Source organism: Paracoccidioides lutzii (genome assembly GCF_000150705.2).
Source record: "Paracoccidioides lutzii Pb01 unplaced genomic scaffold supercont2.2, whole genome shotgun sequence".
NCBI classification, from domain to species: Eukaryota; Fungi; Ascomycota; class Eurotiomycetes; order Onygenales; family Ajellomycetaceae; genus Paracoccidioides; species Paracoccidioides lutzii.
In genome coordinates this window covers 435,755-458,670 of record NW_015440948.1, presented here as the reverse complement: position 1 = coordinate 458,670, position 22,916 = coordinate 435,755, and the positions used below count along the sequence as shown (strand labels likewise).

Below are 22,916 nucleotides of genomic sequence, written 5' to 3'. Positions count from 1 at the left end.
TACCTTTTGCTTTTGATTCCATCTTTTGTCATCGTCTGCCATGGGGATTGATTTCTCTCTTCCTTGCTTTCTCGGTATCCTGTTGCCGTCGACAACTATCTAACTTATTTGCTAATTTGCCTGCCACCCCTGGCTGACGAAACCTCTTGGGTAGCTTTTTTTTTTTTTTTAAAAAAAAAAAAAAAAAAAAAAAAAATTATCTGTGGAATAACATCGAGCATGACGGGAAGTGACAGTGCAGATTCTTAAACCGCTATTTTAAACTTGACTGGAAGAACAAAAGAACATGCCATGCCTGCCGCCGGCTCGCAAATAATATTTGACACGGGAAGAGTGGAGCACAACATGAAACCTGAGATTAAGTACGGAGTATTCCGGGACAGGAATCTAGAAATCAAAAAAAAAAAAAGTCAGACATCTCTGCAGGATCCGCTGATTTGTGCCGCTTTTTCTTTTCGGTTTCTTATCTTCATGCGCGGGTGGATCGATGAAATGAGGACAATCGAGGAACCCATCAGTTGAAACAGGGAGAACCCCTCTCCCACTCGTTGATTTTGCCAGGCGTGTATTACAACTACCTGATTAACCAACAGTTTGCAAAATAATCACGCGCTTCCATCTAACTTGAACGAGGTGAGCGTGCAGGGAGGCGAAGCTGAGGAGAAAAGCTCTGAGGGATTGCTTGCCCCGTATGAGGGAATTTTGTCTGCCTGCCCAGCCCAAGAGCGATCTCCACGGCCATCCTGGATTACAGGACAATACGGCTGCACCGCTCTCCCTAGCGTGCAGTGGTGGTTGTAATGCACTTGGGCAGTACGGGGTACTGACAATTCGATTGGTAAGGGGCAGCTCTAGAGATCGACCCGCTAACATTGAGCACTGCACCCACTAAACTGCGCCTAACATTTGGTGAAAACCTTTACCTGGAAGTAATTGTAATATTTGAATAGTTAGTTTTCTGAGCAAGGTCACATTCCTTGCTTGCAGGATGAGCGCTTCAAGCGCCATTCTACTGGGAGCAACGCCGATTTATTTTAAACCAGATCACTTCAGTTTGAATCAACTTGCTATCACTAACTCTATCAATTGTCTGACAAGGACAGGGCGACACCTATGGTGTTATGGACCATTTAGACGAAAATTGGTGTTTTTGTCGCACATTCATTCTTCTACACTTCTACATACACCTTTGCTGATTATTCTGGCGGCAGGTGACAGCTTCTCCACTGAAAAATTTTGCTCAACTACTGTCTGGTTTTTATGGCAAAAAATTCGGATTCTGGACAACGGCAGAATCCATTCATTGGGCATGTGCTGCTATCTGCCCTTTTGAAGTTGGCTGGATGGGAATGATGATCTTACTTCATACATTGAACAAAAAGGTTCTTTGCTGGCCGCATGGTGCCAACTCACTCCCTAGGTTAGGTCCTCTGTCTGAAGTCGACAGGACATGAAAACCACAGACCTCCTCCCTGTTGCCATATCATCATCCTTGCATTTCCAATGCTTCTATGGAGAATTGCGCCCTATGGGCTGAGCGGCGAAAGCAAAAGCAAAATCCACCACGCGGCTAAAGTCCGTGTTGAAAGAGAAATGAAAATCCTTCCTTTTTTTTTCTTTTTTTTATTTTTTTTTTTTTATTCTCTCTTACTGTTATATTTGTTTCAGCCCATGATGTCATTTGGCAGAAACCTCCCACCAATCATCTCCGCTTCGACCTCCATCAGCAACGGACCACGAGATCAGGATCACCAAGTTCTTCCTTATTTCGCCGAGGCCTAAACATATCCTTGTCAATAGTATGCGGATGATTTAACCACGGAAAATTTTTTTGGCCCTAAAATCCGGTCTGGTGGTGCGAAAAATACTCTCTCTACTGTTCCTATCCGCTTCGATCCATCAAGCCCTTTTTCAACCCCGCAATTCGCGTATAAAAATCTCCCCCCAATGGATGGATGCATCATTTATTCCACATGATCCTTTTGTCCGTCTGAACAAAAAATAGCAGATATAACTATCCCGAGGAGCGTTGTGTCCCGCCCCTTGGTTGCGATGTCAACCAAGACGCAGGGATCATACCCGTTTCCCCTCATTGAGATGCCTGAGCACTCAGGAGTGTTCGATATACCGTTCAAGCTATCATATCATGTCTAGTTATTCGGCTAGATAAACCATTGCCTCGGATAGTCGACATTGATAATCATTTTGATTTAGACCATTTCTGCGCGCTTACATCGCAACGCCATGTGTGATGACCCTTTTTAAATCTTCTACTCCTCAACTTCATCAACGCGTGATATAGTCAACGAAGACAATATAGGTAGTATTTAATGTTTTGAAGTTGCAATCAAAGCCTCTACACACCCGGGTTGGGAAAAAAAAAATTATGGTATCTGTTGAGTTGTGTTGCTGCAGAGGTTCAAAGACCAGCACAGCAGGTCTTCAGAAAGGAGGCAAGCTCTATTACTATCCAATTCTTATAGATGCTGAAGAGAAGCATCTTCTACTTCATATGAATTACTTTGTCTATTAGGGGCCATCTATAACTTTAGAGATTTTTTTTTTTAAGAAATCTTACTACTGAGATCACTGAATCACAGTGGTAATTAACTATTGATTTTTGTAGTTGTACGTAAAGTGAAGAGGTAAATAATCAATCAACACTACAACGATTATTGCTGTAAATCTGTTAACTACCAGCAGGTGAGCATCTTTCGTGCCTGTGCCTGTTCCTGTGCCTGTCCACTCTGCCCGTTGCGGCATGGCCGTTGGCCGCTTCGGGGATTTCACGCCGCCCTGACGACGCCGCTCGATCTATATAAAAACCCGGCCTCGCTCCCTACGACGCTCTTCCTCCGCCCGTCCGAAGGCCCTGGCCCAGGCCTGGACAGTCAGAGGGCGGAGTGTGTTGCTTCACACCGGTTTCTAGGCTCCCGATGGTATTGTCCAACCGTCCGCTCGGCAACCCGGTGCGGCAGACTGGTTTTCACCATTGTTTCCGTTTTTCTTTCTTCCCTTGCAGGTTTTTGTTTTTGTTTTTTCTTTCTTTCTTTCTTTCTTTCATGATCTCTCTGCTCTCCCGCACTGGTTCCTGGGGCGTCCGGGTTTTCATGCGGGACTGGGCAACACCCAGCAATTGGAGGCTCTGAGCATATGGGCTGGCATGTAGTTAATAAACTGGAGAGAAATCATAAAATGTCATATAATTTAATAAATTAAACAGAGATAGAATTTGCTTAAATTTTTGTGACAAACTTTAAACTAATAAAAGTAACTGGGTATATTGATATTGAATATAAGTAGAGGATTAAAATAATATCCAGCTGAATGATATGATTCGTTCAGCGATTATGATATCAAGTCACTTCAGTTTCAATTAATATAGAATCAATCAAAAAGTTCTATCTAATTCAATGTAGAAAAGCGTAATCAAATGAAGTTTTTCATTATATATATTTTCAAAAGTTTTACTCTTCTGCGTTTGTCCTAACGGCATCTCACCAAATATGCTCAGGATTTTCAGCTGTGCAGAAAGCACATTTATCAGGATCATATTCTTGTCCAGATCTTTTTCAATAGAGCCATGTCCAGTTTCAACTGCCATAGGGGCAAATATCTTGAGCGAGTCACTAAGAAAGTCAAGTTGAAATAAGGAGCTCTTCACAGGTTATTTGCGTTGGAGTTGATCAGAGCAACGCTGGAACTGTCCGCCATAAGAGAGCCCCGCTCAAATTCTCCCCGCAACAGGAACCGCTCTCATCAACATAGTTTGTTATTCAACGGAGGGAGAGTAGGGTGTAGTCTGCTAGAGTCAATTAACAATATGATATGATATAATGACCGCTAACTGCAAGATATGGAATGCAATGCACTGCAACGCCAGTCGGGATTCGGCTTGAGAAGGGAGGCGGGGGAAACAGGGACAACCACAAAGTAAAATTAAATCCTCTTGCAAGGGATAGGTTATTCGCGCGGGGCGAAATACCGGGGAAGCTGGGATTATCCACGGTCTCTCTGGTTGTGAAGAAAACTATGTCTGAGGGGGTCGATCTGGGTTTAATGACCTAGAGCCCGTTGTGCCCGTGAGGAAAACAGGAATATTATCATCTTGTGGAGTTGGTTTTGTCAAGGCAACACACAACTCGAATTGGACCTGGTAACTGATAAGTTATTCCTCTCGCAAAACAACTTCATGATAAATCAATCCCATTGGCCAGCCACCTCAAAGCCGAATATTCGGTTCGTTGAGTGAGCTACGTTCAGAAATGTAGAAGATCTCCAAAAGAGAACTTGCTGCAGATGCAGATATCCTCCTCCGGCAGACTGCGAAAAATCTGCATCTCCTGTTCACACAAGACTCCACCGATCCGATATTTTCCATCGAACAACTGCACTTGATCTCTCTGATCTTATTTTGCCTCTTGGTTGCCCCCCTCAACCACCCCCTAAACACGGCCCCACAACACGGCCCCATCTCGATCTTTGTTAGATACTGTGAACCCAGGACAAGGGGAAGAAGCCTCTTCCTGCGGTGACCCCCTCACATTTCTTCTCTCTTTTTCCACATCTGCCATCCCTACAAAAATAACCTAAGCCGCACCGCAACCATGGGCCTTGGGATCCTGGAGGATTCCCGCCACGAGCACGTCCCAGGTGAACAAGATAAACTCCCGTCTAAACGTATATCCATAGCTACATAATGTACTAAACCCAATAATTTCCAGGAACCTCTTTTATCCTCGACGATGACAGCAGCACGTCAGAACAGCTCGGCCCCATCCCAACCCTCAAATACGACCGCTCAGGTCCCGTCCCCATCATCCTCGTCCCTCAACCCAGCGACGACCCAAATGACCCCTTGGTAAATTAAAAAAAAAAAAAAAAAAAAAAAAAAAAAAAATTCTCCCTCCTTCGCCAAATACCAATAACTACTAAATGACTGATGCAAAATGCAGAACTGGCCCCTCCACAAGCGCGACACTATCCTCGCAATCCTCTCCCTCGCCTCCGTCTTTTGCGCAACAACCAGCCCCCTGCTGGCTGCAAACACCGCAACCATCGCCATTGGCTTCAGAATTAGCTTCACAAAAGCAGCCCTACTGACGGGATATCATCTCTGTGGCGTGGGTGTGGCCGGTTTGCTCTTCGTCCCCTCTGCACGGGTATGGGGGAAACGCCATCTATACCTGCTAGGATGTGTGATTATGATAGTCAGCTCCGCGTGGGGAGGGGCTAGTCGCAGGTCCTATACGAGTCTGCTGTGGGCGAGGATTTTTCAGGGCATCGGGTTGGCGCCGTTTGAGGCGTTGGTTAATGCGAGCGTTGGGGACTTGTTTTATGTGCACGTATGCAAAATGTTCTTCCCTCTGATTGCTGTTTCTTTGAGTTGCATCTACATACAAAATATATATATATATATGTATATGTATATGTATACTAACGACACCAGGAACGCGGCAAACGCATGGCGCTGTCCAACGTAGCCCTATTCGGCGGCTGCTTCCTAACCCCCGTCATCGTCGGGAAACTCACCGCTTCACTGGGCTGGGAATGGTCGTTTTATCTCCTGGCCATCTTCTCTGGCGTCTGTTTGCCATTTCTCGTCTTTTTCGTGCCTGAAACGGCTTTCAGGAGACCTGACCACTTTAATACGGATATTGAGGGGGAGACTTCATGGACAAGAGTGCCTAAAGAGGCTCCTACGAGTGCTGCGGCAAATGCGCCCGCTCCTGAGACCGAGACTTCCCCTGACACAGCTGCTGTTGAAATACCCGAAGATCATGATGCGAGTTGTAAAGAAGCTGCCATTGGCCTGTCGACAACGACAATGTCAGCGACCCGACAGTCCGGGGACGAGTCTAAAGAGGAACATGAACAAGACCAACAGCTGGAGCAAGAACAAAATCGAGAACAAGAGGCCAAAGGTGATGACAGCACCAGCAATGGCTATGGTATTGCTGATGCTGAAAGAGCAACAGCAGCCCCCAATACCCCATCTAAGACCACATACTGGCAAACACTGAAACCCTTCAACGGCCGCAAGACAGACGAGAGTTATTGGAAACTCCTCCTTCGCCCAATACCCCTGTTCTTCCACCCAGGAATCCTATGGGTGAGTATTTATTTATTATATAACCTTATTCCCCACCACCTCCCATCCCCACTACATCCCCGCCCCTGCCCGACTCCACCCATCCCCAGGTTCCCAATCCATGTCCATTATTCCCACAACTAACCCCCTCCCAGGCCTGTCTAATCCAAGGCGTCCTAATCGGCTGGACAGTCTTCATCGGCGTCGTCCTCGCCGCAATCTTCCTTGGCCCCCCGCTCTGGTTCACAGAAGTCGAAACCGGCTACCTCTACACCGGCGCCTTCGTCGGCTCCATATGCGGCCTCCTCCTCTCCGGCCTCCTGTCGGACTGGAGCGCCAAACTGCTCATAAAGCTAAATAAGGGCGTGTACGAGCCTGAGTTTCGAATCGTGCTGGTCCTGTTCCAGCTTGTGTTTGGCTGCATTGGGCTTTATGGATTTGCGTTCGCCTCGTCGGATGTGGCGAAGTATGGATATGTGGTTCCAGATGTGTTTTTTGCGTTTATCATTGTGGGGATGGTCATGGGGGCTGTGGCAAGTGCGTTGTATGTTGTTGACGCGCATCGTATGTGTTTCACTTCTTCTTTTTTCTCATATTCGCCTTTTTCCACCCTTCCATGTGCACTTGCACGGTGCTTGTACGAGCATTGACTGACGCATGAATGCACAGGCCAAATCGCCGTCGAAGCCTTCACCTGCCTGCTCGTCTTCAAAAACATGTTCAGCTTCATCCTGACATACTTCGCCTACGACTGGGTTGTTCTCGCGAATCCGAGAACGGTTTTCCTCACCATAGGTAGTGTTCAGGTTTGCGTGTGTTTGTTGAGCATACCCATGTGTACGTTTTGTTTCATATTTTCATTCCCCCTTTATCTGTCCCTACGTATGTGGCCGCATTAAGCTAAATTATGCAAACAGACATCTTTGGCAAACGCAACCGCTCATACTTTCATCGACATGATATCCTCAAGATGCTAAATCTGTGGTGAAAAGTAACCTGTCATATCGAAATCCTTTCGCACTTCTTCAACCCTGGTTTCGCGGGCACCTATAGGAAAAATGGATCATCCCATCCTTCTCTCCCTCTTAATACCACTCACCACAACGACACAAATAATATCTACCTTCCGCCGCCTATTGGTATATCGAGATCTAAACCCCGCCAACTACATAACAACCCAATACTCCCTTGACGATATCTAATAAACAGAATCAACTTCCTGTCCTTTTGTCCTCCCTTCTGATTTCTTCGTTGTGTCCTCATTTCTTCTTCATCTTCCCCCCGCATTTACTTTGTTTTCTTCATGCGGAATACTTGTTTTATTTTATACCCCTGGGTATGATCGGATTGTTGTATTTAATTTTTAGCGGGTTTTTTGTGCAACTGTATTTCGGCTGTACTCTGTATGAATACGTCACATTTCGTTGTTTCTTTTTTACCCTTGATATCCAATGTCGGTTTCGTACTTTTGTTATCAATGTTTCGTTTGTTTTTCCCTTTGCCGTTATCTCTAATAAGCAATCCCTTTTTTTTCTATGTGAAAGTAGTAAAATGGATATTCATCCGGTTCATTATTTCTATTCACTTGCATTTATATGATCGGGATTTTTCAGAAAAGCGACTATCTTCATTCATACGCGGCCCTGTAAAACTGACGACAAGGCAAGTGTGAGAAAGGACAATATGAAAAACAGAATAGGATATACATAATATGTCGATAAGCTTGTGCAGATCAAAGAAATCCTCATATATACAGATATGGTCGATATGTGTTTTTTTTTTATATACAAAATATTCCTGGTACCCACAACAGTAGGCACCATTTGGGTGGCCATTATTTTCCCAACTCAGGCAGGATGGGAGCTCACTCCAAAACTCAACGAGCCGAATATTCCCCTGGGTCTGCGAGAAAATGCATGGATGCACCGAAGTGAAGTAGCAGATTTGCTATTCCTCCTTGTCCCGTCTCCAATGCCCTGGACAAGGCTTTAGAACCATTTTGGGCTACTCCATTAGGATCAACCCCCATTCCAAGCAACATCTTCACCAGTGGCACAAGACCTTTTTCTGAAGCATAACAAAGGACGTCCTGTTTTGGCATTTTCTTACATCCATACTGGCCTTTCTCAAGGAGAAGTTTCATTACCTCCACATGTCCGTTTCGTGTAGCATATGACAGAGGCGTGTATTCATCGTGGTCCTTGGAGCAATTGAGAGGGTTGATGCGGCTCTCAAGCAGGAGCTTCACAACGCTCACATGGCCCCTTTTCGCAGCCTTTGATACGGGTGCACGCCCATTACAATCTTTTCTATCGGGGTCTGCCCCCTTTTTAAGCAGCAATTCTACCACCTTCTCATGTCCATGAAAAGAAGCCCATGCCAGTGGTGTGCGGCCACCTTTATCTTTCTCATCGCAGTCAAAATCCCCTTCAAGCATTAGTTTTATAGACTTGTCATGCCCACTCATTGCAGCCCTCGATAAGGGTGGACGGCCATCGACATCCTTATGACAAGGGCGCGCACCTCTGTCAAGGAGAAGTTTCACGATAGCCTCCGGCTCCTTTCTTGAAGAAACAGCAATCGCTAGGGGCGTGCGACGAGATATATCCTCAGTCTGGATCAACATTCTTTTCAAGCAGCAGTTTCATAATTGCCTCCTGCCCCTTTACCAAAGCAGCAGCATATGATAGTGGGGTGGAAAAGTTCTGATCTCTTTGGTCAGGATCCGCGCCGTGTTTAAGCAGTATCTTCACTACCGCCTCATGTCCCATCACCGCAGCCCAGGTTAGGGTTGTTTTGCCAGAAAGGTCCTTAACATCCACGTTAGCGCCATATGCCAGAAGAACTTCCACTACCGCATAATGCCCATTTTTGGCACTCTCTGCGAGCGGTGTGAGCGACGCTTGCGGATTCGCTCCTTTGAATTCCACATCGTTGGGCCGTGCTCGAATTAGCATCGACACAATATCCTCAAATCCGTTGCTGGCAGCTAACCAGAGCAGTGTGTGTCCAGACGCTGATGGGATGGCTAGTTTCGATCCCTTTCGGAATGAAATTATCTCCACGATACCGATATGGCCTTTGGTAGCAGCGTAATGTAGGGCAGTATTCCCCTCTGCATCTAGCGTGTTTACGTTACAAACTTCCAATAGCAATTTAACAATTGCATAATAACCAAGATTCGATGCAAGGTGGAGCGCAGGAAGCTTTTCGTTAATTCGTGGCAGATCGCAGATAGCCTCCAAATCCTCTTTCGATTTTAGAGCGATTAATAAAAGAGGTTTCGTGCTGTTCTTTGACCGCCCACCCCAAGAGGCCATGTAGACGGGACCGTGATGAACGGCCACCTGATATCCAAGAGTGGAAGTTCCAGGTTTCACTAGAATTTGTTGCAAATTGCTCAAAGTTTTCCCAGGAATATGATTTGGTGGTTAAGCGTGTCATGTGTTTGGTTTGGATGGCCCAATTAGCAATGGCATAATCGAGGAGTTTATATTTCGTCCGATCAGCCGCCGTGACTGGGTATGTCTTTGGGATGCGCAGAGAAACAGAGGGTTTTTGACGCCGCGGCGCTCAGAGGAAAGGCTTGATGAACGAGGAACCGAGAACTCCATCGATGAAAGACGCCGGGGAAGGAACCGTGACCTTTACAGTTCCGTTCTTGCACTTGTCTAGCTGGAGGGCGAAGTCGGAGAATGAAAGATAAAGTCACACAATATTCTCCACATTCCACCTCCCCTAGTTTTGCAGTGACAGGGTATCCTTCGATGAAACGCCCTCGATCGCTTTCTAAATATGGTTTTACTGAGGGATGCGCAAAGCGTACGCGGCCATCAATCGGATCAACTACCACGAGATTTGCACAACACCCAGCAATGAAGTCCCGCTGCGGTATTTTCTCTGGATCCCAGTTAGTGTCCGACGAAGGAAACGCCACTGTTTCCCTCAGTTTCTCAACACTGAGTGGCCTGGTTGCAAAGCTGACCCATTTAAGCACTCTTAGTGCGATGTCGTCCTGGGTGGCTATTCTCTCAGCACAACGATGATATGTCTCTTTCAAGTCCTTTGGAAGTTGCTTCAATGCCAATCGTATTTGAGCTTCTGTAAAACAGGTTTCCCATACAATCTCCAGCTGGAGATAAACCCAGAGGAACCTATTACAGTACAGATTAGTGTATCCACATGTAGAAGACGCAGAGAAAGTTGGGTGCCAGGATCATACATTCCCGAGGACTCTTTTAACAGGACTTCTTTAATCCCATCTATCAATGAAGGATCGTCTGTAAGTTTTTTGAACATCGTCTTGTCAGCGATAGTCGTTTCGATATATGTCTGAATATCTTGCATAACATTGGAAGATGTCGATATCTGACGAATTCCGGGAATTAGTGTAGAGATGTTCGTGAACCCTGGGATTTGCTCCCTGCTTAGCAGCATGCATTTAGAACCATGCCGCGTACAGGACTCGGAGGACAATGATCGAAGAAACTTCAAAATCCTTACGCAATTTGTCTCGTCAAGCGCATAAAATCCATCTAAGATATACGTTGTATCATGGGCATATTGAAATAGGTGAATAAAAATACTTTCCAGATCGTTAAAGTCAGGCACAGTTCGCTTCTTCCCAAAGAACCTGTTGATATCTTGAACGATATTTTTTGGCAAGGGTCGGGACGTAGAACGGAGGTGCTCGCACAGCTGTTTGATAAAACTAGACACAATGTATGATGCCTGCAATGACTCCTGGTGCTCATTCTCGCAATAGAAGAAGACTGTTGTAGAGCGGGGACCAGAAGAACGATATTTCATATTTTCTATCACAGAAGTTCTATTCCCTGTCAGTACTTTCCAGAAGAGATATATAGACATTCAAGAACTTACGCTATCACGGTTTTGCCAGAGCCAACTAAACGAACGATTACATATCAGTATTGAAATTAAGTATGGGCGCGAACAAACATGATCTTACTCCTCTCAGAGCACCATAGACTGGAGACAGTGTTCCCAGTAGACCACTTTTTGAAATCCGGGTGGTCTAAGAACCATACAATGGTGCCTAGAAGTCTTTTATGACAAAGCCTTCGATGAACTCTATTGTGATCGTAATCCGAGTGTCGGTCGAAGAGCCAATCGTCAAGTTGGTCCCCTGCAACATGTCAGTTCCCGCTTTTTGGGTGCAATATATCTACAGAAGGTCCTCGCACGTTCTTGGCGAACTGGTAGGCTCTGTGACCATTTCATATCGCGAAGGTCCTTGTTCTTGTAGTGATAGACTAGCAATCGTCCTTCGTCAGCCTACATAATTTATCATGATTCCTGTTTGAAGACGGGAAACTTACTATCATTTGATGAACCGACTGTTGGTTCATCCACGACCTGGACAGCGTGGATGACGGAGAGGAGTTCTTTGGCGTATGCTGCCGCTATCGCTGCGGCATATTCTTGCCATTTCTTGTTTTATGGGAATCTGAATAGTCGCAAATTCCTCGAATCACTAGGCATGGAATTACATCCATTAGACCTGCTGCCTCCATTTCAAAACAGAGAACGCCTCTCTTAGCTAATTTGTCTCTTGTCCGTCCATGCTTCATCACCTGGTTACCAGACGCAATGAGGCCATAATGGATAACGGGGATCTGTCCATCTCGGGGAATGCGTTTCACTAATCTGCTGGAGTCACAGTCGTGGCAGGTATTTAGAGCCTCGCAGTGTTCATAGTCGGATTCAAACAAAAGGTCCGCCACGTTCTCACCGGGATGCTCCAAGATGTGACTCAAAAAAGGATTGCTATCAGCAATTTCAGAAAGGATGGTCGGTATTTGACTTGGTTTCAATTTATGAGCAGCTTGCAGTCGAGCGACAGCCGTCAAAAGCACTGGTGGAGGCTTATTCAATAATCCCAAACGTTCAAACCGTCCGTCTTGGATTGTCTTGCCGTAGTCATATTGTATCACCCCTCCAAATTCCCTTGTAGGTTTGCTAACCACTATATCGCCCAGTCGAATATCGAATCCCTTGCAGGGCACTCCTTCTCCTATGCCAACCATCAGGCCAAAGCATATTGCCCCGAAACTAGACCTCATTTGAGTAACCAAGGCCGTTGCTGCGGTCGTGCCATAGATACCTGATGGGAGGCAAAGGATTACGACATTACGAGGGCATATTCTCCCCAGAATATAGGTGTTGTCATCATTTTGGCTAGTTGGTAGGTCAGGATGTCTCTCATCCAGCATCAACTCGGCACCGGCGAGTTCCAGAGGGAGCGCACATATCCATGCGATCGTATAATCCAGATGACTCAAATTGTTTGCTGCCGGTGTCATGGAATGTTGTCAATAGCTGTAATAAATTTGGCAATAGATATGATGAAATACGATTGCTGTAGTACGTCGTCCGGTTAGCTTCGAGTAGTAGATAGCACTTGAGGCACTGCATAGGCCTTGGCCTTAGGCTCCCCCGGCGGTTTGCAAAACGGCGAGGCGTTGTCGAACAACTTGCGCCATGCTCTGATTAGCCAGTGAAGGCTCGTTTCGTCTCCGCATTTGACAGTGATTAAATCGAACCAATGAGGATGCTGGCGTCGTCCATTAACTAATTAACCAGTGAGGCGCCCCTGCTGAACCACCCTGCTTGGTTCTTACAAGTTACACCACAACCGTTCTTTGAATTAGTACAATGGATGTCGACGAGCAGATTGTCGTTAAGGCTAGATTTATTGGTTCTCACCATGGATTTGGCTGGTTGAGATAAAAGCAGGAACCATTGGCCGATATACCTGATTCTCCAGGGCGGAACATCGGAGGTCGCCCGAACGTGTTGCTTGCAAATGATGGAGATGAAAATGGGACTTTCATCGCGACGTCCACACCTTTATGCAATATCGGACATGGAGGCTTACATATGTCGACTACGAAACTTGGTGCTGGCCTCAAAGTAGGGTATTGCCTCCAACGCAAAAGGACGTATCAGGAATCAAGTAACAGGTTCTAGAAATGGTTATTGGATGTGGGTCGTCGAAACGCAAATTAGGCATCCTTCGTCATTTTTGTCATTTTCGTCCTAACGTATCTAATCAGGGTGAGGTTTTCTTCGATTTGACAAGTCAAGGTTATATTGTGATCTCCGAGAATGAGAGAAATCAGTTCTCACAACGCATACAAAAGAGATACTGTCTGTGTTGGTATTTGCTGCATATCTGTGGCGCAGTCTTTCCCTTTTCCACCATGTCCTCGATCCTCTGGCTGTTGCATGGCAGTTTGTATCGGCCGCGGGTTTCTGCATGTCAACTAGTTTTCCGTTACATTAAACCTCTAGAACCGTCCTGTGTCGAGATGGATTGCCCACCAGGAGTGTGCTGACGGCAGTATACTCGATGAGGTGATGCCTTTGACGTTCGCACCGGTTCGGGAGCACGGCAATTTTTAACCTATTTCCAGCTTTGAGGGGAAGACGGTGTTGGCAAGGCTTGTCTTATAGTCCTTGCCCCCTTGCGGTCGACTGGACCCCAGTTCTGTTGTTTACAGGTTTTGATGTCTTGCAGAGACCCGGTTTTCGACTGGCATGCCTCGACTGCTTGAATGACTGCTCCCCGTCAATTATGTCGCTGTTCCGACGTGTACGACTTCCACCTTCTTAGGAGTTAGCGGGGACGTCAGTGCAATCAGGCTTTAGTCTGCTACTTCAAACAACTCCATCGGAATGGTTTTACAATCGTGTTGTTGGATAGCTTCAACTCCTGTTCACTGAAGGCCCAGCAACTCATTTATAAAATTGCACCGTCTTCTGACTGCATCGCACTCCTTCACTGCCCTGTCCAGTTGGGATTCTGCCTCCAGCAGCCTTTGTTGTTGCAACCAAGCAGGCCAATAATGAACCTCCAGGCAATGCTTGCCAGGAGAAACATGGGGCTTGCCAACTGCCATTGGTGGATGTCTCCTCATAAGGCTGCGGCATTTGTCCCTCGCCTGTGTTGTCTGCTGTCCCACCCGACTCTCTTGTTTTACTGTGAAATGAGTCCGTGTCTTTACGATGGCAAACGCGAACATGATCGTTGCTTATATCCATATATAGATGGTGACACAGCCTCCAGGAGGGAGAAGAATACATGGATTCTTGGCGAGAATGAAGTGCCAGATAGCAAGATTGGAGAGATCGTAACTTAAATTCCATGAAAGTCTCGAATTTTAGATCGCTGTCCCTAAGAACAAGGACATCTGGATCAATACGTAAAGGATGTCAAGGCAATTTCTCACGGGAACAGCTGGAAATGGCGGGTTACCTTTTGGCCGACTTGGCATGGATATAATACAGGGTCAACAGCTGTCCACATCACATCAGAACACACAGCCCTAAACCAGGACGCATTCTACTGAAGCAAAGAACGCTGGGTAAGGGTGCTTTTTTTTTCAGTTGTGACTCACTTCTGAGATGTTCGCAGTGACGATGCTTGGTATGCTTGTAAGAGGCCCTTGACAAACATTTCAACAGAATGATGTGGGAAAAGGAAATTGAGATGATGAATCAAATCCAGCATGTAAATAGATCCCAGTCACCATAGATTCTTCTTTAACGCTTTGCCAGGGCCATATTGTTCAGTTTTGTGACTGGGATGGATGGCCTTCACCAAATTTACACCTGCGGATTTGATGGATTTGAGCTGAGCTAGCGACGTGTGGTAGCAGAGCTTAGTTGAGTGGCGCATCATGGGTGTCAGCGGATGCTGCGGCGACCCTAATCATGTGCCTCCCTAATATAGTTACTATATACATCTATAAAATTTAGATCTCGGCTAGCTAGTTTTACAGACAACAACGTTATCCTCCAAGACTCTCTTCCTGGTTATCTATAATCGTGCCAGGGTGATTATGAACCTGGCTCACCAGTCAATGCAGGCCTGGCGCGAAAGAAGCCATTGACGAGAATCCAGATCTTTGCATGACTATAGGCATGCAGCCTTGGTTCGGGAGCGCGCTGCTGATGTTCCAAGGCCCAACCAACTCTGGGTCCGCCGTTGAAATAAGGTTTTAGAGTTCCCGCTTAGCGCTTGGTGTCGGTTTCCGGAAAATAATTGTCCCGGAAAACCAATCCAACTAGCCTCCTGGGAAATTTCATGCCGCCCCAGATGCTTCATATCAAATCTTCAGTCTTCCAACCGCATCCTCAATCAAGAAAATTCCCATTCCCCACACTCTCAAAGGGCGAGCCACCCCGCTGCGCAAAGACCTCCTGGCCGTGAACCCTTCAACAAACAAACCATTCCATATATCCTTGTTCCTCTTTGGCCCAGGACACCAGCCGTCATGTCTGACCAGACCAGTGCAGGTATGCGATCCAGCTCCAACATCACCTCTTTCAGATGCAACCGTGTTCCGGGACATTCTATACTGACAGATATTTCAAATTTCTAGCATGGCCACTTGCGGACCAAGCCATGACCCAGACAATCCTGGATCTCGTCCAGCAAGCCTCCCACTATCGCCAGCTTAAAAAAGGCGCCAACGAGGCCACCAAGACGCTCAACCGCGGCACCTCCGAAATTGTCATTCTTGCTGCTGGTAAGATAGGCTTGACCATCCATCGCCCATGCTGGAAGTCTCCGTTTCCGCTTTAGAAGAAGTCCTAACCAACCATTTCTGTTGTTCTTGTAGACACCACTCCTCTCGCGATTCTCCTCCACCTTCCCCTGCTTGCTGAGGATAAGAACGTGCCATACGTGTATGTGCCCAGCAAGATGGCTCTTGGACGTGCGTGCGGAGTCAGTCGTTCCGTCATCGCCGCTAGCATCACGACCAATGAAGCCAGCGATTTGAATGCGCAGATTCAGACTCTGAAAAATAACGTCGAGAGATTGATGATTTAGATTCTGTGCCTGGATCTGGACCTTCCGATTTCAAAAGCAGGAGAGCTGATGGAACTGGCAGCGATGCGGGATATATGGTCTGCCCTTCTTGTGGTTATTTTAGACTCGCAGTGGAAGGGAAAATACCGTTCATTTACGGTTGTTATGTATCTTGTCAACAAAGAACTTACTGGGCAAAATTCTTGAATAGAAGGATTTTTAAAATCGAAAACACCAGTATAATTGTTCAAATATTAACTTTTTACTTTCTTTTGGTCCTCTCAGATATGAAGAAATGGGGATATCTTGAATTATGATTATCCTTCCTGTTATCCCCATCGTTGCCTTCAGGATAACTTCAATAGAGATCCATGGGTTGATACCGTCAGCCTCTGCGTAGCTCACTCAGCAAATCACGTCGCATTTCCATTACACGTAGTGACTTTATTTTTTCGCACTCTGCCTATCTAATGTGTCTAATGTAATATAAGCAAATAGAAAGCAGCAATGAGAAGTCAGGAAATATGCATCATTTGAAGGACGAAAGTAGTGGGAAAGTAGGAAAAGTAGAAATGATAAAGCAGCTACACACAAGAACAAGAAAAAAGATGAGAACAACAAAAACCATCAGAAGAGTACAATACAGGAAGACTCCCCACCCCTAAAAAAACCATGGATGCTGTATTTACAGAATTGGTCTCCCCAACCCTCATCCGCCTCCTTAATTCTTTTCTGTCTTTTGATTTTTGCTGGTCTATTCATCAACTAAACAATTAGGAAACAACAGATATTAAGATATTGATGCCACAATAAACCGCCCAATCCAACCAACCAAAAACCTAACAGTGCATGAGCCGGTGTGCAGGTATATCCTCTTATTTATTTCTTTATTAATTTCCCTGTTGTCCTCATGCTTTGAGATTAATGACAAAACAACCATCACCAAACGTAAAAGCATACACTAGATAATCGGCGCCATCCGATTGCCTCACCTCATGTCAGCTTCTCACAAGGCTTTCACCTTCGCCACTCCATTCTGATACTGCCCTGCCGGCGCTGGCGATGACGGCGAAGCCGCATCAACCCTAGCCCTCTTCTCAACCAACCTTCTCTCCAAAAACTTTAACGCTTCATCAATAATAATAACCGGAGCCGAAATAGTCAACACGGCAATCCACTCCTGCCTATCAAGCGGCAGAATCGAAAATAATCCTTGCAAAAATGGCACGTAGAGGATCGCAAAATGCAACACCATGGACAGTATGACGGCGTAGACGAGCATCATGTTATTCCAAAGTGAGAAGGTGAGGAGGGATTCGGAGGAAGAGAGTGAGTTCATGGCGTTGAGCATTTCGATGACGACGAGGATGGAGAGGGAGATTGTCGAGGCGGACTTGGACATGTCGTTTGTGAACATTTCACAACCGATGGAGGGGAATTGGGTAGCGCATTTGTGGAAGTGTGTCTGTTTTGTTTCATCTGTCAGATAAAAACGAAAAGTTCATAACAGGGGTTAAAAGGGAATTGAACTCACCAGCTGCCAGAACGAAATCTGGGGCCCTGCAGGATTAAACATAAACCACCACGCATACCCGAACACAGTCGCAACTCCTACATAAATGCCGATAACCATATATCTGAAAAACAGCCAGCCACCCACGAGCGCCTCACCCTTCCTCCTGGGCGGTCTCTTCATCACATCACCATCAGGCGGGTTAAACGACAACGCCGTCGCCGGCAGCCCATCCGTAACAAGATTAACCCACAACAGCTGCACGGGGATCAACGCCTCCGGCATCCCCAGTGCGGCAGTGAGGAAAATCGACACCACCTCACCAATATTCGAGGAGATGAGGTAGCGAATGAACTGCTGCGTGTTGCTGTAGATGGTCCTTCCTTCCTCAACTGCAATCTCAATGGTGGCAAAGTTATCATCAGCTAGAACCATATCGGCGGCTAGCTTGGCGACATCTGTGCCAGAACCCATGGCGATGCCAATGTCCGCTTTCTTCAGGGCCGGCGCATCATTGACTCCATCGCCCGTCATGGCAACCACGTGACCCTGCGACTGTAATATGTCGACCAGCTTAGATTTATGCGTTGGTTCAGTACGAGAGAAGAGCGAGGCGGTTGTAGCGGCTCTAATCTTGTCCTTTTCGCTTAGGGCATCGAATTCCCTGCCCGTGAACGACTTTCCGCGAAGGTCCTTTTCATCGGGGCTGAAAATGCCGATTTGGCGACAGATGGATTCAGCAGTGCTTTTGTTGTCGCCTGTTATGACGACGACGCGAATGCCAGCTTCACGACATTTTCGGATGGAGGCGGCGACTTCGGGCCGGGGAGGGTCGAGCATGCCCACAAGGCCGATTAGGGTCATGTTTTGTTCCAATTGGGCGTATTCTTGGGATGTTTCAGCGGCGTGGAGGAGGGGGTTTGGAGCGATATTTGTCGATGGAGGCAACGGCGATGACACGCAGGCCTCTGTTGCTGTAGTCCACGACTTCCTGAGAGATAGCTGGGTGTGTGCTCGTCAAAGCGACTCTGGTCCGTTGGGACAAGGAGGGCGTGGAGCAACGTTCCAGGATCGATTCAGGGGCACCCTTTACGAGGAGCTTTTGTTGGTTACCCTCGCCAGCCAAGACAGACATGCTCTTGCGATCTCTGGAGAATTCGTATGAGGCTTGTAAGGGTAGGCGATGTTCGTAGTGTTTGCTGGCCATGTGAAGTCTCTCTGATGCAGGTTGTTGTCTGATCTTCTTATTCAGTTCTGGGTCATCGGTTCCGATCTTCTCAACTAGCACGCGAAGAGCACCTTCAGTTGGCTCACCGATGCTAGAATATGCGCCTGTCTTTTGATCGTAGGATAACAAGGCCTCATTACAGAGAGCCAGAACCTCAGTTATCTGAAGTATGGTAGACGATGAAACGGCCAAATCTTCCACCTGGCGACCATTTTTCTTCAAACTACCCTTGGGCGCGAAGGTGGTTCCTTCAACATTTATCTCCTCCAGACCATCCCCTGCTTCATTGAGATACACAATCTTCTCCACACTCATCTGATTTGTTGTCAGTGTTCCCGTCTTATCGGAGCAGATGACACTACAACTCCCCAGCGTCTCCACAGACGGCAACAATCTAACCACCGCATTCTTAGCAGCCATCTTCCTCGTCCCCAGCGCCAAACACGTCGTAATAACAACAGCCAATCCCTCCGGAATCGCCGCGACACCCAGAGAAACTGCGATCTTCAAATAATAAATCGCCCCCTTCGTCCAACTGCCATGTACGGGGTCATTAAAATGCTCCACATTAATCAGCCAAACAAGCACACAAATCACCGTAATGACCTTGGCCAACATATCCCCAAAGTCATTCAGCTTCTTCTTAAGCGGCGTGGGTTCCGAAATCTGCGCCGAGATGCTCTCGTGGATGTCTCCAATCGCTGTCGCGGCACCAGTCAGGACAACCATCGCATGCGCATGGCCCGTCACAACCGTTGTGCCAGAGAAGAGCATATTGATTTGATCCTGCTTGACAGCCTCAGCATCCTTGACAGGCTTCGTGCTCTTGGATACACTCTGACTCTCACCGGTCAGGATGGCCTGGTCGACGCGGAAGCTGTTGGATTGGATAGAAAGCAGACGGCAATCGGCAGGGATGCGATCGCCAACGGCGACACTGACGATATCACCAGGTACCAGCTCCTCCGCCCTAATGCGTTGCAAGTGTCCGTCACGAAGGACCTTAGCTTCATTCGCGGAGTATTCTTGTAGTGCAGCGATGGCCTTTTCCGCGCTGGTTTCTTGCGACACTGCGACGATGGAGTTGAGGATTAGGATAGTGAGTATCTATATGAAAGCATTGTCAGATACGTGCAGAAAAGTAGAAGAGCATAGATGGAGAAGGGGAGAGTTATCACTTACAACAACTGGGTCGACAAACGCCGTCCAATCATCTCCACCTTCCATTAGAGCCAGTACAAAAGACACAACCGCAGACCCCAGAAGAATCAGCACAAGTTGATCTTTAAACTGCTCAAGTACGAGTTCCCATAGCGGCGTCGGGGGCTCCTCCGGAAGGGCTGCAGAAAGTATATTAGCAATCACAAATTACACATCATCGCTAATGGGCAAAGAGATAAAATGGACATACCGTTACTTCCATACACCTCCCTCGCCCTCAGCACCTGCTCGCTAGACAACCCCGCCTCCTCCGTCACGGAGAAATGTGCCAGGACATCTTCCGACGAAAAGAGATACGAGCGCTCCATGAGCGTTTTTTGTCTGTATTTTCCTTCGACTCTTACCCCGTTTCAATGCCCTTTTTGTCTTTTCCTTCCTTCTCTCTTCTTTGTAATCTGTCTTTGTCTTGTCGTCCTTTTCTCACGTTCTATAGGTTAAGGTCAAGCGCTCTCTTTAGTATTTCAATCTTAATCGTTATAGTAGATATGAACGAATGGGTGGGCACTGTATATCTGTCCGCTTTTGCTTTTTAACGTTTGCGCCACCGCCGAACGAACGAGCGACCGAGCGACCAAGCTAACTGCGCAAGTTGGGAAGTAGTCGTAGATAACTGGATATATAAGCTAAAGGAGGGTAAAAGCGTAGGTATCGCCAATGCGAAGGTCGAGTTCGGTATCCCCAGCAAGTCGTCTGGAGAAAAGAGAGTGCGCAGTTGGAAGTCTGTCCAAGAAAAAAAAAAAAAAAAAACAATAAAACGACAGAGAAGAATAATGCGGAGGAGCACGGAGTGGCGCGAAGTTAAATAAAAAGAAATATATGCCACCCTGGTAACATCTACATCCGTATCCCCGTTATTGACGAACAGTTTCTTCTTCCTTTTTATTTATCTTCTCTCCCCTTCTCGTTCCTTTCTCCTCCTGCTATTGCCGTTCCAGCTAGCTCGGGTTTCAGCAGTGTACAGTATGTGGTAGTAGTGGAAAAGATCCGCGAGTTCGCACAGTCAAAAACCACAACAAGTACCGATGCTGGGAACCTGCAGCAGCTTCAATGCTTCGATAAGCAATAGTTTACCTCAAATTCCCTCCTAACAACTCAATGCCAATTCCACTCCAGGTTGCCGTATTGCAAACATATATCTCAAACCATCTCTGTTTGATATCCGTTAACTGCTAAGAATCGAAGCAGGAGGTTGGATATAACTTTGTTATTATGTCATAGCTTACTAAACCGTCAACCGTAAACGTGGTCTTTTCATAGGGTGTAATTTTCGGAAGTTACCGCGCTTCTAGAACATTTTGGAAGAGGGAAGTATCATACCCGACACGTACGGTATCGTATCGTAGAAAATTCACCCAATCACAGCGCATTGTGTCGCAGCCTACCACCACGTGACGTTTCTCTGTTTCTTAGAAGGACTTGGGTATTTGATACGGGTTGGTGCTACTATCTCGTATCCATATTTAACCTACGATCAAAACCGACCACTTTGGAATATAAAATGTTATTTTTAGAAAGGAGCAAAATGAAATATTAATATAGTATATAGTACCTGGTATCTGATAATAGCACACCAAATTTCTTCCATCCCTCCATTCCGAAGCCCCTTTCACCCAGAGCACATACAGGACTATATGTTGATATATATAGCTGATCAATTTGATATGAATGTACTCCATACCAGCCTCTTCGTCACTCGACATCTTCCTCCTCTCACTTCATCTCCGCTTCCCTCTCCTCTCTTACTTCCTTCTCGTCAAGAGAAAAATAGTTGAAAAAGGAGAAGAAAACCTAATTGCATCAACACAAGTCAACTCAGCCTTCTTCCGCTGAACAAGCAGGACATATCAGCATATCAACAGCCGGAATTTAAAACGGACAGCTGGACAAATTCCAATAATGCGAATGGATAAGAAGCACTAGAATTATAACTGGAACTAGAAACACAGCATATGCATATGCATATATTCCCCCCAGGCCGTCCTTCCATCTACAGGCCAGCAATCAAGTATAAAACTACTCTAAACTAAAAATCAGGTAATAATTGATATCGAGCATTATTATCATTGATCATCGATAACAGACGCAACTAAAAACCTATGTAGGGTTTTAAGGGGAAATACTGGGGAGTGTAAAACCGTATGTAACTGCCAGCATGGTTGGGAATGTGGACAACGGGAATAGTTGGAACAAATGAGAGGTGTTTTAATAGCAGGCACAATGGGTAGACGTAGCTGCACAGGGAGGCGAGCAGGGGAAGGGTTGAACAAGAACAGGGAAACCATTGTAGCAGAAATGAAATAAGATATAAAAACCTGAGGAGGGATGGAACACATATGGGGGAATGGCATGGCTTTGGGGGGGATTGGAATGGGAAACACGAATGGTGATAAGAAAAGAACAGGGAGGAGAGGGGCGGGTTAAGTGTTAAGGGAGACTCAAAATGAGCAGAGGACAAGTCGCTAGAAACGGAGGCAAGAGAGCAGGAAAGCAAAGCAAATAGTCAGGGTAAAAGGGTGATGTTATTGTCATAAAAGAACAAAAAGGAGTCGCAAAACTTGGAAAGACGGCTATCTTTTCCCTTTCTCTTTCTCTTTCCATCCCGCTTCTCTGGAACTTTGGACATTTGAGTGTTAGAATTTCCTTGATAGGGACCACCAATCAACACACATTTAATCAGTGAAAGAAATAAACTGGGGGGAGACTGGAAGAAAAGAAAGAAAAGAAATAATATCTCCGCCACCCGTTCATTCTCATCGCTCTTGCAAATAAATAATTTAAGAAAAAAATAATCGCAAAACTCCATCCACCCCTCTGGTGTCTGGTGTCTTGTACCAATTGAAAAAAACCCTTATTTGAGTGAAAAGCTCAAAGACACACGCCTTGGGAGAGAAGGCATTCCGCTGAGAAACCCAAGCCCGCACGCCAAATAACAACATCAGATTCCCATTTTCAAATCGACCTTGTTCTGCCCGCTCTGCTTTCTTTCCGCTTTTCCCGTCCCCATTTGATGTGAAAAAATAAAACA

At 46.3% G+C, this 22,916-nt stretch overlaps 9 protein-coding genes across 9 annotated transcripts; 5 read left to right on the top strand and 4 right to left on the bottom strand.

Moving 5' to 3' along the window:
* Window positions 1-291: 291 nt before the first annotated feature.
* Window positions 292-801, top strand: PAAG_11174 (hypothetical protein; the record flags this gene model as incomplete). The annotated part of the gene is made up of 2 exons (XM_015846870.1): window positions 292-362; window positions 594-801. 2 exons carry the CDS (start codon window positions 292-294, stop codon window positions 799-801), a joined length of 279 nt encoding a protein of 92 aa, XP_015703477.1.
* Window positions 802-1,503: 702 nt separating this feature from the next.
* Window positions 1,504-1,782, top strand: PAAG_11173 (hypothetical protein; the record flags this gene model as incomplete). Its single annotated transcript, XM_015846869.1, has 2 exons — window positions 1,504-1,575; window positions 1,669-1,782. 2 exons carry the CDS (start codon window positions 1,504-1,506, stop codon window positions 1,780-1,782), a joined length of 186 nt encoding a protein of 61 aa, XP_015703476.1.
* A 2,825-nt stretch (window positions 1,783-4,607) lies between these two features.
* PAAG_00778 (member of major facilitator superfamily multidrug-resistance protein) lies at window positions 4,608-7,079 on the top strand (the record flags this gene model as incomplete). Its single annotated transcript, XM_015844134.1, has 8 exons — window positions 4,608-4,653; window positions 4,725-4,861; window positions 4,956-5,345; window positions 5,450-5,705; window positions 5,835-6,112; window positions 6,247-6,655; window positions 6,761-6,928; window positions 7,009-7,079. The coding sequence occupies 8 exons, from the start codon at window positions 4,608-4,610 to the stop codon at window positions 7,077-7,079; spliced, it is 1,755 nt and encodes a 584-aa protein (XP_015700915.1).
* Window positions 7,080-7,967: 888 nt separating this feature from the next.
* Window positions 7,968-12,414, bottom strand: PAAG_00777 (ankyrin repeat domain-containing protein; the record flags this gene model as incomplete). The annotated part of the gene is made up of 9 exons (XM_015844133.1): window positions 7,968-8,705; window positions 8,761-9,470; window positions 9,611-10,245; window positions 10,314-10,919; window positions 10,973-10,997; window positions 11,061-11,237; window positions 11,296-11,364; window positions 11,431-11,542; window positions 11,602-12,414. 9 exons carry the CDS (start codon window positions 12,412-12,414, stop codon window positions 7,968-7,970), a joined length of 3,885 nt encoding a protein of 1,294 aa, XP_015700914.1.
* A 352-nt stretch (window positions 12,415-12,766) lies between these two features.
* PAAG_11172 (hypothetical protein) lies at window positions 12,767-13,081 on the top strand (the record flags this gene model as incomplete). Its single annotated transcript, XM_015846868.1, has 2 exons — window positions 12,767-12,809; window positions 12,879-13,081. 2 exons carry the CDS (start codon window positions 12,767-12,769, stop codon window positions 13,079-13,081), a joined length of 246 nt encoding a protein of 81 aa, XP_015703475.1.
* A 601-nt stretch (window positions 13,082-13,682) lies between these two features.
* Window positions 13,683-14,136, bottom strand: PAAG_00776 (hypothetical protein; the record flags this gene model as incomplete). The annotated part of the gene is made up of 2 exons (XM_015844132.1): window positions 13,683-13,719; window positions 13,889-14,136. 2 exons carry the CDS (start codon window positions 14,134-14,136, stop codon window positions 13,683-13,685), a joined length of 285 nt encoding a protein of 94 aa, XP_015700913.1.
* A 1,254-nt stretch (window positions 14,137-15,390) lies between these two features.
* On the top strand, window positions 15,391-15,950 carry PAAG_00775 (small nucleolar ribonucleoprotein SNU13; the record flags this gene model as incomplete). Its single annotated transcript, XM_002796870.1, has 3 exons — window positions 15,391-15,412; window positions 15,499-15,645; window positions 15,739-15,950. 3 exons carry the CDS (start codon window positions 15,391-15,393, stop codon window positions 15,948-15,950), a joined length of 381 nt encoding a protein of 126 aa, XP_002796916.1.
* A 985-nt stretch (window positions 15,951-16,935) lies between these two features.
* PAAG_11171 (hypothetical protein) lies at window positions 16,936-18,306 on the bottom strand (the record flags this gene model as incomplete). Its single annotated transcript, XM_015846867.1, has 2 exons — window positions 16,936-17,394; window positions 17,464-18,306. The coding sequence occupies 2 exons, from the start codon at window positions 18,304-18,306 to the stop codon at window positions 16,936-16,938; spliced, it is 1,302 nt and encodes a 433-aa protein (XP_015703474.1).
* Window positions 18,307-18,340: 34 nt separating this feature from the next.
* Window positions 18,341-20,199, bottom strand: PAAG_11170 (hypothetical protein; the record flags this gene model as incomplete). The annotated part of the gene is made up of 3 exons (XM_015846866.1): window positions 18,341-19,777; window positions 19,853-20,010; window positions 20,082-20,199. The coding sequence occupies 3 exons, from the start codon at window positions 20,197-20,199 to the stop codon at window positions 18,341-18,343; spliced, it is 1,713 nt and encodes a 570-aa protein (XP_015703473.1).
* Window positions 20,200-22,916: the final 2,717 nt, after the last annotated feature.